The 13,991-nt window shown below is 47.5% G+C and overlaps 1 protein-coding gene across 1 annotated transcript; it reads left to right on the top strand.

The window, feature by feature from the left end:
- The first annotated feature begins 1,557 nt into the window (after nt 1–1,557).
- On the top strand, nt 1,558–6,343 carry Mcl1 (MCL1 apoptosis regulator, BCL2 family member). The gene is made up of 3 exons (XM_004853982.3): nt 1,558–2,358; nt 2,617–2,864; nt 3,580–6,343. The coding sequence occupies exons 1-3, from the start codon at nt 1,689–1,691 to the stop codon at nt 3,694–3,696; spliced, it is 1,035 nt and encodes a 344-aa protein (XP_004854039.1). The 5' UTR covers nt 1,558–1,688; the 3' UTR covers nt 3,697–6,343.
- The last annotated feature ends 7,648 nt before the right edge of the window (nt 6,344–13,991 follow it).

Genomic DNA, 13,991 nt, shown 5'->3' with positions numbered 1-13,991 from the left:
TGGTGTAGGGGAGGGAATTTAGCTCAGTGGTTTCACCGCCTGCTGTGCAAGCGCAAGGACCAGAGTTCGATCCACGGTACCAAAAAAATAAAAAAACAAATGATGTAAACATTCTCAGAAGAGATGTAAAGAACAATTTAGTTAGCTTCTGAGTAAGGCAGCTAGCTAAGGAGAAAGACCTGAGATAGAGTCAAGTGACCAGCCATACAGATACATGGATAGTGAACTAGGACTTTGGACCAAGAATGAACTTCCTCAGGCAATATGGAATGCAGCCCCACCCTACTAAAGGGAAGTATGGCCACTCCCTACAAAGCTCTGGAGTTCTGAGGAATTTTAAATAACTAGGTTTTTTTCCCCTCTAAAATCCCAGTGTGCATGAAACTCTACATCTGAAGAGCTGGGGTAGAAGCCTGAGGCCCAGTTGGTCATATTAAATCCAGAGGCAGTTGTCAAGAGTTGGCCACTGAACAACTGGGCGATGCAGGGATATCACCCACGGGGATCCCCTCCAAGAAATCCAGGAGCAGTCTTATTCTTTCCAATAAAACTCTCCTAATCTCCACCTTTGCTACTTTACATTCCTGTTGAGACCACAAACTCGGTACATACCTTAACGCTAATGCAGTAAGATTTACAGTACCAGAGACTGGAATTGAGATGGGGGATGGAGCAGGACATATGGAGACACAACTGTAATTCCAACTACTTGGAAGGCTGAGGCAGGAGGATCACTAATCCCAGGCTAGCCTGGTTAATTTATCAAGACCCTGCCTCAAAATAAAAAGAGGGAGGTGGGCCGGGGATTTAGGTCAGTGTTTCTGCCGCCTGCTGCGCAAGCCCAAGGACCCGAGTTCGATCCCCGGTACCAAAAAAATTATTAAAGAAAGAAAATAAAGAAAATAAAATAGGCTGTGGATGTGCGAAGGCCCTGAGTTCGATCTCGCGTTCCAATAAAACGCAGAGGGCAGGGCTGGGGGTTAAGGATGTAGCTCGAGGCTCCCTGGGTTCAGTCCCCAGTACAGGGGAAAACGGGGGAGGCAGCCATGAAGTTTAGCTAGAGATGAACAATTCCGGTTAGGTCACTTAAGTATTAATGGTTTTTTAAGGCGGTTCACGGAGTGTTCCCAACGCAGACACGGTCAGCTAAGAGTACAGGGCCCCAACGCGTCCTTGTATCTATCTAACCAGCATCTTAGCCTTGCTCCCATTCACCACACAACTAACTTCCCCAGCCCCTTCCTCCACCTCTGGGTGACTCGAGAGTTAGCACTGGTTTGCTTCTGGAAGACGGACCCGAACACTTCTGACACAAAACCGGCGAGGGCTCGGGGGTCAGGACGCGGAGAAGCTGGCAGAGGCCGAGGGGCTGCCGACGTCCCGAGCGCCCCGCGAGCCGAAGCCGTGGCCGGACCGGACGGCCGTTACGCAACCCGCGGCCGGGCCGGAAGGACCCGCCCCGCCCCGCCCCGCCGGGGCCGTGCGCAGCTCTCCCGGAGCTTCCGCTCTCTTCCCTTTTATGGAAACTTTTTTTTTTTTTTTTAGTTCTCTGACGCCACCGCGTAGGACTGGCCCAAAAACCGGGACCTAGGAGAACCTCTCCCATTCGGTACTTCCGCTTCCTTCAAGTGAGGACTCCAGGCCTCCCTCCCGGTTTCCTCACCCCGGTGGCAGCGGCGGCCCCCGCGATGTTTGGTCTTAAAAGAAACGCGGTAATCGGCCTGAACCTCTACTGCGGCGGAGCCGGGCTGGGCGCCGGCAGCGGCGGCGCCACCTCCCCGGGAGGGCGGCTTCTGGCGACCGAGAAGGAGGCCGCGGCCCGGCGGGAGGCGGGGGGAGGGGAGGCGGGCGGGAGTCCCGCGGCCGCCCCGACGCAGGACGCCCGGAGGGGCGCGCGGCCGGCGCCCATTGGCGCCGAGCTCCCCGACGTCAGCGCGACCCCCGGCAGGCGGCTGTTCTTCGCGCCCACCCTCTGCGCCAGGCGGCCTCAGGACATGGCAGCCCCGGCCGCTGGCGCCATCATGTCGCCCGAGGAGGAGCTGGACGGCTACGAGCCGGAGCCTCTCGGGAAGCGGCCGGCCGTGCTGCCCCTGCTGGAGCTGGTCGGGGAGGCCGGGAAGAGCCCCAGCGCCGACGGCTCGCTGCCCTCGACGCCGCCTCCGGCGGAGGAGGAGGAGGACGAGCTGTACCGGCAGTCGCTGGAGATCATCTCGCGGTACCTGCGGGAACAGGCCACCGGCGCCAAGGACTCGAAGCCGCTGGGCGGGCCCGGGGCCGGGGCGGGCAGCAGGAAGGCGCTGGAGACGCTGCGGCGGGTCGGGGACGGTGTGCAGCGCAACCACGAGACTGCCTTCCAAGGTAAGGGACTCGGGCGGGACCGCCGGGCCTGGCGCCGCGCCGAATGAATGCTCGGCCCGTGAGTCATTGTTTCCGCCCATCCTGGTTCTTTTGGAAATGGCAGCTCTGTTCAAAGACCGGAAAGGGTGGGATGTGGGTTTTCCAGTGGGGTCGGCCTGAGTTCTCCGGAGCCCGAATAGCGACTTCCCCCGCTGCGGGTGGCCAGGCGGGTCGGGCCCGGGTTCAGACAATGGGGACGTGCGTGCTTTTCTTCCTCAGGAATGCTTCGAAAACTGGACATCAAAAACGAAGACGATGTCAAATCCTTGTCACGAGTGATGGTCCATGTTTTCAGTGATGGCGTAACAAACTGGGGCAGGATTGTGACTCTCATTTCTTTTGGTGCCTTTGTGGCCAAACACTTGAAGAACATAAACCAAGAAAGCTGCATCGAACCATTAGCAGAAAGTATCACAGAAGTTCTCGTACAAACAAAAAGGGACTGGCTAATCAAACAAAGAGGCTGGGTAAGTTCGCCTTAGGGATGAAGGGGGTCGTGGAGTGGAGATGGAATGAAGGAGTTTCTGAGAAAGATGAAAGTATCTGAAGGTTTTTGTGACGCTTGACTCAGTTTCCGGGCCCTTAACTACAGACCTCTGGTTGCTTGATGCTAAATTAAGTAGTGGTTTCACAGAGAAGTGATACGTATCAAAAGCCCTGGTTTTCTGAAGGTAATTCTTGTAATTCAGTTGGATAAACTTCAGACCTGTGGATTCAAACCATGAAGAAATAAGAGTCATCTGGGGATGGTAACTAAAGATATTTCTAAGGGGCCCTTCACTTTAATTATGTGTATATATAGGGTGGAGCCTGCATTGTAAGCATTAACACCCAGATAGCTCTGAAGCAGGATGTACCTAACCACAGTGAGAAATACTAATCTATACAGCCGATATATCAGGTGGTGGGGATTTGAGGGAAGTGAGGATTTTTGGCTTGTACCTAATAGGAATTCTTTTAGATTGTGTAAATATGATCAAGTATTTCAGTGAAGTTATTTTAATACTATAGGTGCTCACTTACTGAAGAATGCCAGAAATGTGTTTTGTTTTGCAGCATAAGAAAATAATTGGTTTGTCATTGTTTTGGGGAATACGTTAATTTATCATTTCTCTGTATATAGTGTTTTTAAGACAGCAGAAACCCATACTTGAAAATGTGCTTCTCTTTTTTGTTTTCTAGGATGGGTTTGTGGAGTTCTTCCACGTAGAGGATCTAGAAGGCGGCATCAGAAATGTGCTGCTGGCTTTTGCAGGTGTTGCTGGAGTAGGAGCTGGTTTGGCATATCTAATAAGATAGCCTTGTAAGTGCAATAGTTGACTGTTAAACAACCCCAGGCACCAAAACAATACACTTCTGTGAAATCAAAGTATTTATGAGTCTGGGCTTGAAGCTGTCCAAGCAGCAACTTCAAAGAGGCCAGAAAGCAAGAAAATTATGGCTACCAGTAATGGGAAAAGTAGTCCCCTTCAAGAGTCACAGTCTGAAAGAAGCAAAGTGCAGTTTCAGCAACAAGCAAACTGCAAGACCCTGAAAGACGTCAGATTTAGTGAAGATGATAGGGTGGAAGGACTTGATTTCTTTTTGTAGAACCAGAGGAGTGGCCAGTAGCCAGCTAGTCATAGAAGTCATTAAATATGCCCACCAAATCATCGATTGTCTAGTGTTAAAAGAGAAGCACTAACAGTGGTAGTGACGTGTGTGAAATGGATTTAAGCTACAAGGAACTGAACTCTGACCACAGGCCTCAGTACTGTAGAACAGCGTATGAAGGGTAGCTTTCCCTCTAGAATTCACTTTTCCCCAGTGTATTTCTTGAATAGACCAACAATAGTTAGAAATACGGACTAGTCTCAATTTTTAAAACAAAAGCAACTGTATTTGTCTGTAAAAATTGTATGTATTTTTACAGAAGGTGTTCCTTTGGACATAAAGTATATCTCAAATTTGCAGTAGTTTTTTTCATACCCTTTCAAACTTTGCAACTTCTGTAGTTAGGAATCTATTTCTTTCTTTCTTTCTTTTTTCTGCCAGGGATAGAACTCAGTTTCTTGCACTTGCACAGCAGGCTGTGAAACCACTGAGCTAAATCCCCGGCCCTAGCAATCTATTTCTTAGAGGTTTCTATTCAGAACTTTGTCCTGGTCAGTTCTAGAGTGTATGCAGAACTAACTAATGTTACTTGTATGCAACCTGGTTGTGCTGGAGCAAATCTGATTCATAGCTATGCAGGGCTTAATTTTTATGTCTGATTTTGGTAAATATTCCTTAAATAGGTTTTAGGAGTGGGTGGGCTGATGTCGTAAAAATAGTGGACTCTGATTAGACAACTTGCTTTGAGTTCTTAAATTTGACCTAATTTAACTGGTGCAACTTAAAACTGAGTTCATGAGCTCATCTTTAAAGCTTTCACTGAAAAATTTTCAGCTGTTCCAAGTGAGCATTGTGTGTGAGAGACATTTGATTCCTTGTTTACTTAATTTGTAAAATGATGGCTTGCAAAAGCAGGCCAGAATCTAATGGTGCTAATACTGGGCTTGCTTGTTAAACACAGGTTTAAGCCTCCTATGTAAATAAAAGAAATACTTCACAGTTTCTTTTCCATCAGTGATTCCCAAGCTTTGTTTTGAATTTTTGCATTGGCATATCTGGTCTCAGACCTGATCTACTGAATTTACTGTATTTCCTGTCTTTGAAATATGTGCTGCTAGTCCTGCTCCCTGTACAGATATTTACATCTATTTCTACATCATTACCCTGCCATCTTTGAACTTACTTGCCCTTTTAGTTTTCAGCACTATGAAGCCCTGTTGGGAGCCTAATTAACCCACCCACCCCCAGCTCACAGACCTTCGCCTATCATGGACTTTATCCCTTGGGAGGTAGGAGCACCCTGGGTGTTGTGACAGTAACAGTCATAGGCGTGGGAGGGATACCTGTTCTTGATATCCTTGCAGTTGTTTCGACCTGTTTTTGGGAGGAAGGTTTTGAAAATCCTCTTGGGAATTTTCAGAAGCTATAACATTTATTTCTTTAAAATATTTGCATTTGAATATGCTCATTGAAATTTTAGAAGGAGGGGCCTGTGTCAAACCCCAGAGTTACATAAGAGCTGCTGGTAAACTGAAGAAAGCTTCTGGTGCAGCTAGAGTTATTTGAAAGCTTCAGTCTCAGCGCGACCTTCAGTCTGCACTCCAGATAAAAATAGGGGTGAATAAAATGACGGAGAATGTAAGAAGGATTGCCCTGCCTGTCCTCCTTGGAGCCATAAAGTCATCTTGCTAGAGCTATTTTTACCTATGTATTTATCGTTCTTGATCACAAACCACTTATTTATATCTGTCTCTCTCAACCTAAAAGCACTTTATGTAGTTTTTAATTAATCTTACGATCTGATTAAGGTGACTGAAAAACTTCTCTTCCCATATCCAGTTGTGAAGACAAGTGGAAAGGTGTAAATGGTGTACAGGAGCCTCACTTCCCAGTTGATGGTGTCAAGGCTGAAATACAGGAGGGATCTCGGTGCTTTGGGTCCAGGGCATTGAGCCTTACCGAGCCCGTGTGATTGGGGAAAGGGATGTGTGGGGGAAGGTTGGAGGAACTGTAGTTGATTTATAGGAAGAAGAGGCACGTGGTCTTACAAAGTGCTAACTGGCTGCATAGTTCAGGCAAAATCATTCAAGAGGGAAAGGGAGGGGCTGCTTGGATAGCTCTCAGTGACTTCTATTTGTCTTACGCTTCTCTCAGGGAAAAAACACGCAGTCCTCTAGAGTTGGTGGTATACCTTCTGTTGGGGGAGGGTGGGCACCTCTTTCTGGTTAAACAGCTGTTTTTGACACTGTGCCAGGAAGGATTAGGACCAACTACAGATTAATGAGCTGTAAAATGTGTCTTTCCCTAACTTCCTGTTCTTCCTGAGAAAAAAAAATAAATCTTTGCAAATGAAGGTGTGGTATGGGTCTTTCCTGCTTGACATTTCCTTCCTCCTTTTAGGGAAGTCACCTGAGCAGATGTGTATAGGTGAATTGAAAGCAAAGGCCCCACAAAGCTGATTTGCCTTAGAGCAAAGGGTAGTTCTTCATTTAAATTAAGAGGCTAGGGTTTTGTTTATTTTGAAGTGTGCTGGCCTTGAATTCATGGTGATTTTGCTGTCTCCTTGCTGGTGGGGATTACAGGTGTGCTCCTGGTATAGAGGTGTTGGGTTTTTGATGAAATGTGTTGTACTTCTGGAGTGGTGCCTGTGCTTTTTTGTGATACTGGATTTAAGAACCTAGGGGTGCTCTACCACTGAGCTACATCCCCAGCCTCTTTTTTTTTTTTGATAGCATCTTGTCCAACCTGGCTTTGAATTCAAGATTTTCCTGCCTCAGCCTTCTAAATGCTGGGATTACCAGCAGGCCCCACCCCCCAAGATCCCAGCCCATTTTTTAAAATTTTGAGAAAAGGTCACTGATTTGCCCAGGTTGGTGTCAAACTTGGAATCCTACTTCAGCCCTTTAATTACAAAAATAAAACCCCTGTCCTGACTTTTCACTGAGTCCCAATGTGTGGGTGTATTTTTAAAGTAAGAGTATTCACTATAGCATTATTTCATCTCCTCTCTTTGTGATTAAGGTGCTAGAATAACACCAAAAAAAGTTTTAATGAAGTTTGTACTAGGATTTTAGTGCTTCTCCCTTTCCCTCTCCCAAAAAGGAGCTGAGAACCAGGGACAGCAGTGCACACCCATAATCCTGGCCACTCCAGAGGTTTGCAGGTTTGAGGCAACCCTTGCCAGCATAGTGTGACCCTGTTAAAGGGGTAGGGGGTGAGGATGCAGTTTGGAGCTCTCTGGGTTCAATCCCCAGGAGTACAAAAAAGGTGGGCTGGGGATTTAGCTCAGTGGTTCCGCTGTCTGCCTCACAAGCGCAAGGTCCCGAGTTCTATCCCCAGTACAAAAAAAAAGGTGAGAATAAGCAAATCAATTTCAAAGACTTTATCAGGCCTATGGTTTCAGCTGCGTTTGAGAGGAAGCCGAATCACCATGGAAATGTGCAAATGTGAGCTTTGCATAGTGGCTGTCTGTCCTGAGCACCGAACGCTTGAGCATGCACGCGTACAGGGTGCTGTCTGTCTAAACGTCCACTGTGGTCAGAAGCCCTCTGGGGCCTCACTACCTGAAGGCAGCAGCTGTATCTTGAAAGCTGCTTTGTACAAGTGCACTCCCAAGGAGTGGGGTGGCTGGAGAGTAGCAGCTTTTTAAGGTGGCATGAGGGCCCAGATCTTGGCCTTCACCGTGTTCTCTGTGCCGATGCCACACAGAAGCACTGGAGCATGAAGCAATATTCCTTAAGTTTGGCATCATGAAAACATGGAGTAGTACCTAGGTAACCTGAGTCACTAGCACCTGCCCCTCAGTTCCTGATTTGTAACCTTGTAGAGCTGGGTCTTCCCTCACGCTGTTTCCTTTGAGATTTTTCTTTGGGATCTGGAGATGTTGCTCAGTGGCAGGACACACATACTTAGCATGTTCGAGGCCTTGAGTTCCATACCCAGCACACCCTACAGTCCCGTGTTTTTCTTTAAACCAGTTGGAACAGCTGGAAAATTTTACAGATATTGTGAAATAACTTAGACACATGTGTCGCATGGCTCCAGCCAGGTGCCCAGAGGGAAGGCCAGTAATTCTGGAGTTGAAGATAAAAAGCTGATTAGTGGTAGAGCACTTGCCTGGCATGAATGGGTCCTTGGTAATCACTGGTATAGCAGAACAAGAAGTTCATCTGAAAACTGCTGTGGTGGCACATGCCTATAATCCCAGCTCTTGAGAGGCTGAGGCAGGAGGATCACCATGAGTTCGAAGCCAGTCTGAACTACATAGTGAGACCCTGTCTCAAAAACAAAAGAATCAGCTGAGTATTCTAGGTTTTTGGTTTTTGTTGAGTGGTTACAGAACTTGTGTCTTCTTGAGCCGTTCTACATACTTCAAGGTCTTCTAAATTTCAAGATCTGAAAACTTACTTCTGTCCCTCTTCAGTTGTATAGTTTGAGAGTTGTATGTACCAGTGTTAGTCACATGAGGCATCTGGAAAGATGAGGGCGGGGACTCTCCAGGCGGAGGCAGAATTGTGTGTCAGATTCAGACTTTTTTTTTAAGACTTCTCTCACTATTGCCCAGGCTGGCCTCAAACCTGAGCTCAGTTAATCCTGTCCCACCCCTGTCAGTAGCTGGGAATACAGGTGTGCACCAACCTGCCAGGCCAGAACTCTTGACTAATAATTTTTATGAGGTTGAAAGAAAAAACAGATCTGTGTGGCAGGTTTTTGTTTCCACATTTTACCTTCTAATAAATGTATAGTTCCTTTCTTCACCTGCATAGCGTAATAATAGCTCCTGGCCACTGGAAAATGTTTAAGGGTCTTTCCCAAGTACAGTTGGTCCTCAACTTACCACAATTCAGTTTTACAAAGGTCTGAAAGCCACACTGGTTCACAGAGACTACTTGGTGTTCTGAGGGTTGTGTGTGCGTTTGGGGTGGGGGTTAGGATTTGGACTTGGGGCCTTGCACATACAACACTCTACACTAAGCTACATCCCCAGAGTGTGTGTGTGTGTGTATGTGTGTGTGTGTGTGAGAGAGAGAGTGTGAGAGAGAGAGGTGTGAGAGAGATTGGGGATTGAATCAACACAGCTATATCTTCAGCCTATTTTTGGTTTTTTGAAGACAGTGTTTCATGCTGGCCTCGAACTCCCTGTGTAGCCCAGGCTGACCTGGTGGAACTACAGTGTATGCCATCTTTCCCGGCTCCACCCTTGCCCCCTTGGTACTGGGTATCGAACCCAAGGCCTTCCCACTGAGCTATAGCCGCAGCCCCTATAATATAGTTTTAGGGTGTGGTTTTTTTTTTGGAGACAGGATTTTGCTTAACCTTTGTATTGCCCAGGCTAGGGTCCACTTGTGGCCCTCTCGGCTCAGCCTGCCAGAGTGCTGCAATTGTAGACTTGGCTATCACGCCTGGCTCCCAAAGACTGGGCTTGAATTTGGACCTCCTGCCTCTGTCCCCTGAACGGCTGGAATTATATGTGTTCTCCTCAACACATGGCTCAAATCTTCTTGAGTGTATTATATTGCGGTTATGTTATCCAACACCCTTGTTCTTAGGAGATACATGTGGGAGAATTTATGCAAAATGAATCTATAAAATGTGAATGCTTACAATCTATTAAGAGTGATAAGCATGGATAAAAATAATTAGAAAACATGCCAGGCATGGTGGCGCATGCCTGTGATACCAGCACTCAGGAGGCTGAGGCAGGAGAATTCCCACAAATTCGAGGCCAGCCTGGGCTGCATATTGAGTTCAAGGGCAGCCTGAACTACATAGTGAGACCCTGTGTCACAAAATTAGAACACTAAACAAAGTGCTGTACAAAAGTATAAGAAGTGAACTATTTTAGTTCTTACATTTAAAAAAAAGAAAAAGGGAAAATACTGGTAAAAAAATTTTCTGATCTGAACTGGGTATAAATGACACAATTTAGTGGAAGCTGGAATTGGTGGCTCACACCTCTAATCCCAGCACTCTGGGAGGCTGAGGCAGGAGGACTGGAATTTTGAGCCTAGCCTGGACAACCAAAGGATTTATCAAGACCATGTCTGAAATTTTAAAAAATGTTTTGAAAGGGGTAGGGATGTAGCTTAGTGGGAAAGCCCGGGGTTCAGTCCCCAGTACAAAAAAAGAAAACAAAAATCCTGGGTGGATTATGTTTATTTAGAAAGTAACAGGACCAGGGATTTAGCTCAGTGGCGCCTCGCCTGCCAAGTGCAAGGTCCTGAGTTTGATCCGTAGTACCAGAAAAAAAGAAACTAAGACTCCACTGATAGATGTGGAAAGTGCGTGCCCTAACCAGAGTCTCTAGGCGCATAGACCACAGTCGACGTTGCAGATGCGTTTTGGACAGGGCACTGGGATGTCTTCTGCCCTGGAGACCCTCGGTTCAGAGAGCTGGGGAAGGAAGCACAGGGTTTTGAGTACGGCAGGGCAGAGTTTAACAAGGGCCCTAAGTTACTGAACTGCCCCCTGAAAGCTCAATGGCGCTGCTGCCCTTCCAGAGCCTGTTCCCGTGGGAGACTCAATTGCAGCTCTTCCCATTTGATTCAGAAACCAGTTTGCTCTGGCGCAGACTTCCCCACAGGCCGCATTCTTGACCATGAGCTCATTGTTTGGCTTCTTTGCCTGGATAAATCCACGGCCAGCGCCAGTCCCGCTCAGGCCCACTCAGGCCCAGGCTGGCCGGGCTGTGCATTCCATTCAGAATTCCACGCCCGCCTGGCGGTCACGCGGCTGTGTTTATTCAAGGCCGCAGCACAAGGTGTGCTGGGAGAGAGGCGGGAACCAAAGGAGGAAGGAGGCCTTGAACTGCGTTAGAGGAGTCTGCTGCTTCGTTTTATTTAGTAATTTTTAAAAGATGGTGGTAAAGGGCCGGGGATTTAGCTCAGTGGTTCTGCCGCCTGCCTCGAAAGCCCAAGGTCCCGAGAGTTGGATCCCCGGTACAAAAAAAAAAGATGGTGGCAAGGCACACTATTCAAGGCGGGCCAGGGAGCAGGTCTAGGGCCCCAACTATGAGGGGGTCTTGCAGTTCAGGAGAGACTGGGCTCAACTCCCCCACCCCATCGTGGGTGTGGGTGTGTGTTTTGCTTGAGAAAGTGTCTCACTTTGTGGTACAGGCTGGTCTCGAACTCACTGGTAGCCCAGGCTGGCCCAGAACTCAGGATCCTCCTGCCTCAGTCTCCTGAGTGGTGGCACTACAGGTGTGCACCACCACACCTGGTTATATTATTTATTCTTTTTTTTTTTTTTGGTACCGGGGATCGAACTGGGGACCTTGCGCTTGTGAGGCAGGTGCCAGAACCACTGAGCTAAATCCCCGGCCCTTATTTATTCTTTTGAGACAAGGTCTTACTAGGTTATCCAGGCAGGTCTTGAACTCTCAGGCCCAAATGATCCCCTGTTTCAGCCTCCTGAATAGATGGGGACTACAAATGCAGGCCACTGCCCCTGGTTTCCCTCTTTGCTTTAAGAAACACCTTGAGTTCTGTGGCCCAAAGTTAATTTTCTTGTCTAGTGGGAGGAGCTGGTTTTGAATTTTTGCCCTGTATTCGGCAGTCTCCCGATGAACTGGTCAGGACGCGAGGAGGGCAGGAGAGGGCTGTCCCTGGCAGACCTGGCTCTCTGGGTCCGTTGTGTCTCGCAGGCCGCCTGGAACAGTGGCCCCCCTCACGGGAAGGGAGGAGGGGAGACTGGGCGGCTTCCAGGGTGCAGCTGTTGGGTTTCCCTGGTTTGTTCCTGAAGTTTCCTGAGGGGAGGATGTCTTGTTCCTTTCCTTTTGACCTTGAGAGCCCAGAGCTAAGGCAAGTGGGACGTGGGACGCAGGTGAGGTGAGGGCTCTGGGCAGGGAGTTCGACGTCTTCCTAGTCAGGCAGGGTACTCCTCCCCTCCTCCTTTTCATCGTTAAAAACAAAACCCAAACTGCAGGCTGAGGCTTAGGGGAAGTGACGCTCTCTCATTTCTCAGAAATCCCTCATGAGGCAAAGTACAGAAAGAGGGAAACAACTCATGTCAAAATGAGGTGTTTGTGTGTGAGTGTTTTGAAATGATGTGGCTTTGCGTTTAGCTTGTTTTTGGTGCTAGGGATGGAAGCCAGGACCTCATGCGTGCAAGCACACATTCTCGAGGTTTAAGGAACAGCAGCTCTGCCGAGGGCGGAGCCTGGGTGCCTGCTGCTTCTTCCCTTTGCCCACCTCAGAGTTTGGTGGTTGGGGTCCAGTCTGAAACAGGATGGAGGTCTCTACATTTTTTCCCCCGTTGTGAGCCATGGAGACTACATCAGGGCTATTGAATGAAAGAAAAACTTGTAATACTGTATAGGTAAGGATTTAGTAAGAACTTCCAGGTAAAGATTATTTTTATAAAAAATGAAAATGTAGGGCCGGGGATTTAGCTCAGTGGTTTTCCCACCTGCTGCACAAGCGCAAAGACCTGAGTTTGATCTCCCGTACAAAAAAAAGAAGTAATCCTTTTAGGTGTGAACATAATGCATAATTATTTATTTATTTTTGCCACCAGGGATCGAACTCGGGACCTTGTGCTTTCGAGGCAGGCGCCGGAACCACTGAGCTAAATCCCCAGCCCAATAATGCATAATTTTGAGCTTGAGCTACAGAAAAAGATCTGACTCAATTAGTGATTTTTGTTCATTTTTCTTGTTTTGTTTTTGATACAACATCTCACTATGTATTCCAGGCCAGACTGGAACTCACAGCGGTTGTCCTGCCTCAGCTTCCACAGTGCTGAGATTACAGGCGTATGCCACTATGGCTGGCTTCATATATGCATGTATTTTTTGTGATATGGGCGATTGAAGCCAGGCCCTTTGCAATGAGCTACATTCCCAGCCCCCCCCCCCCTTTTTTTGAGTCAGAATCTCCTAAATTTCTAAATTGCACAAAGTGGACTCGAATTTGTGATGCTCCTGCTTCAGCCTACAAGAATGCTGTGATTACAGGGGTGTGCCTGGCTTCAATTAATAATAATTTTATTTAAGGGCTGGGGATTTAGCTCAGTGGTTCTGCTGCCCGCCTCGAAAGTGCGAGGTCCTGAGTTTGATCCCAGGTACCAAACAAAAATTTTTTAAAATTTAGACAGAGTCTATGTAGTCCAAGCCAGTCTGGAACTTAGAATCCTGCCTCACCCTCTCAAAAACTTTGGGGGGCCAGGGATGTAGCTCAGTGGCACCATGCCTGCCTAGCAAGCACAAGGTCCTGAGTTTAATCCCCGGTACCAGGGGAAAAAAAACAACACAGGGAATATAGGCCAGGTGTGGTGGTGCACACCTGTGATCCCAGCACTCAGGAGGCAGAAGCAGGAGGAGGATCACCACCAGTTCGAGGCCAACCTGGGCTACATGATGAGACTCATAGTGTCTCAAAAAATAAAATAAATACCGGAATTACAGTTGTGTGCCTTCACTTCTTAAGCACTGCCACAATTCCTTTGTTCTGTTACTTTCATTGGCAAGGGGCACAGTCAGATGCCCTTGTAGAATCAAAATGCTCAATAATCTGGGCCACCGTGATCCACACCTTGAATACTTTTAAATGTTTTTGTTGTTTTCAAATGTCTTTTTTAATTTTTATTTTTGCATTTTCATGAAAAATATTGTTTACACTTTATTTTTCAGGCCAAAGTTTCAAGAAATCAAAACTCTTTCCAGTTGTCAGTATTTGGGTCCAGTAAATAATTACAGTACACATGGTCCTTACATAAGGTCCACAGTTATGAAAAAATGGGACTGTGTAGAATTGGAATCAAGAATTACTAATTGTTGAAAACCAGCCAACAAGCCAACCAACCAAAGAAACAAAAAAACCCAAACAACCAACAAACCCAGCCAGACAAAAGTAGAGAATGTGTTGACTTCTAAGGTTCTACAGTTGCACTTGGAGCCCTGGAGGGGACACCGCGCTTTAATGGGTGGACAGGATAAGAATATTCCAGAAGTCAGGAGCTAGGTCTGCCCTGCACCTGGGTCTGTGATAGCCAGCAAGCCAGGA

This window comes from Heterocephalus glaber, unplaced genomic scaffold, assembly GCF_053883595.1.
Source record: "Heterocephalus glaber isolate CG9 unplaced genomic scaffold, H.glaber_assembly_v1.0 deba00001442, whole genome shotgun sequence".
NCBI lineage: Eukaryota > Metazoa > Chordata > Mammalia > Rodentia > Bathyergidae > Heterocephalus > Heterocephalus glaber.
Note: the sequence above shows the minus strand (reverse complement) of the source record. Positions and strands in the feature narration are given on the sequence as shown.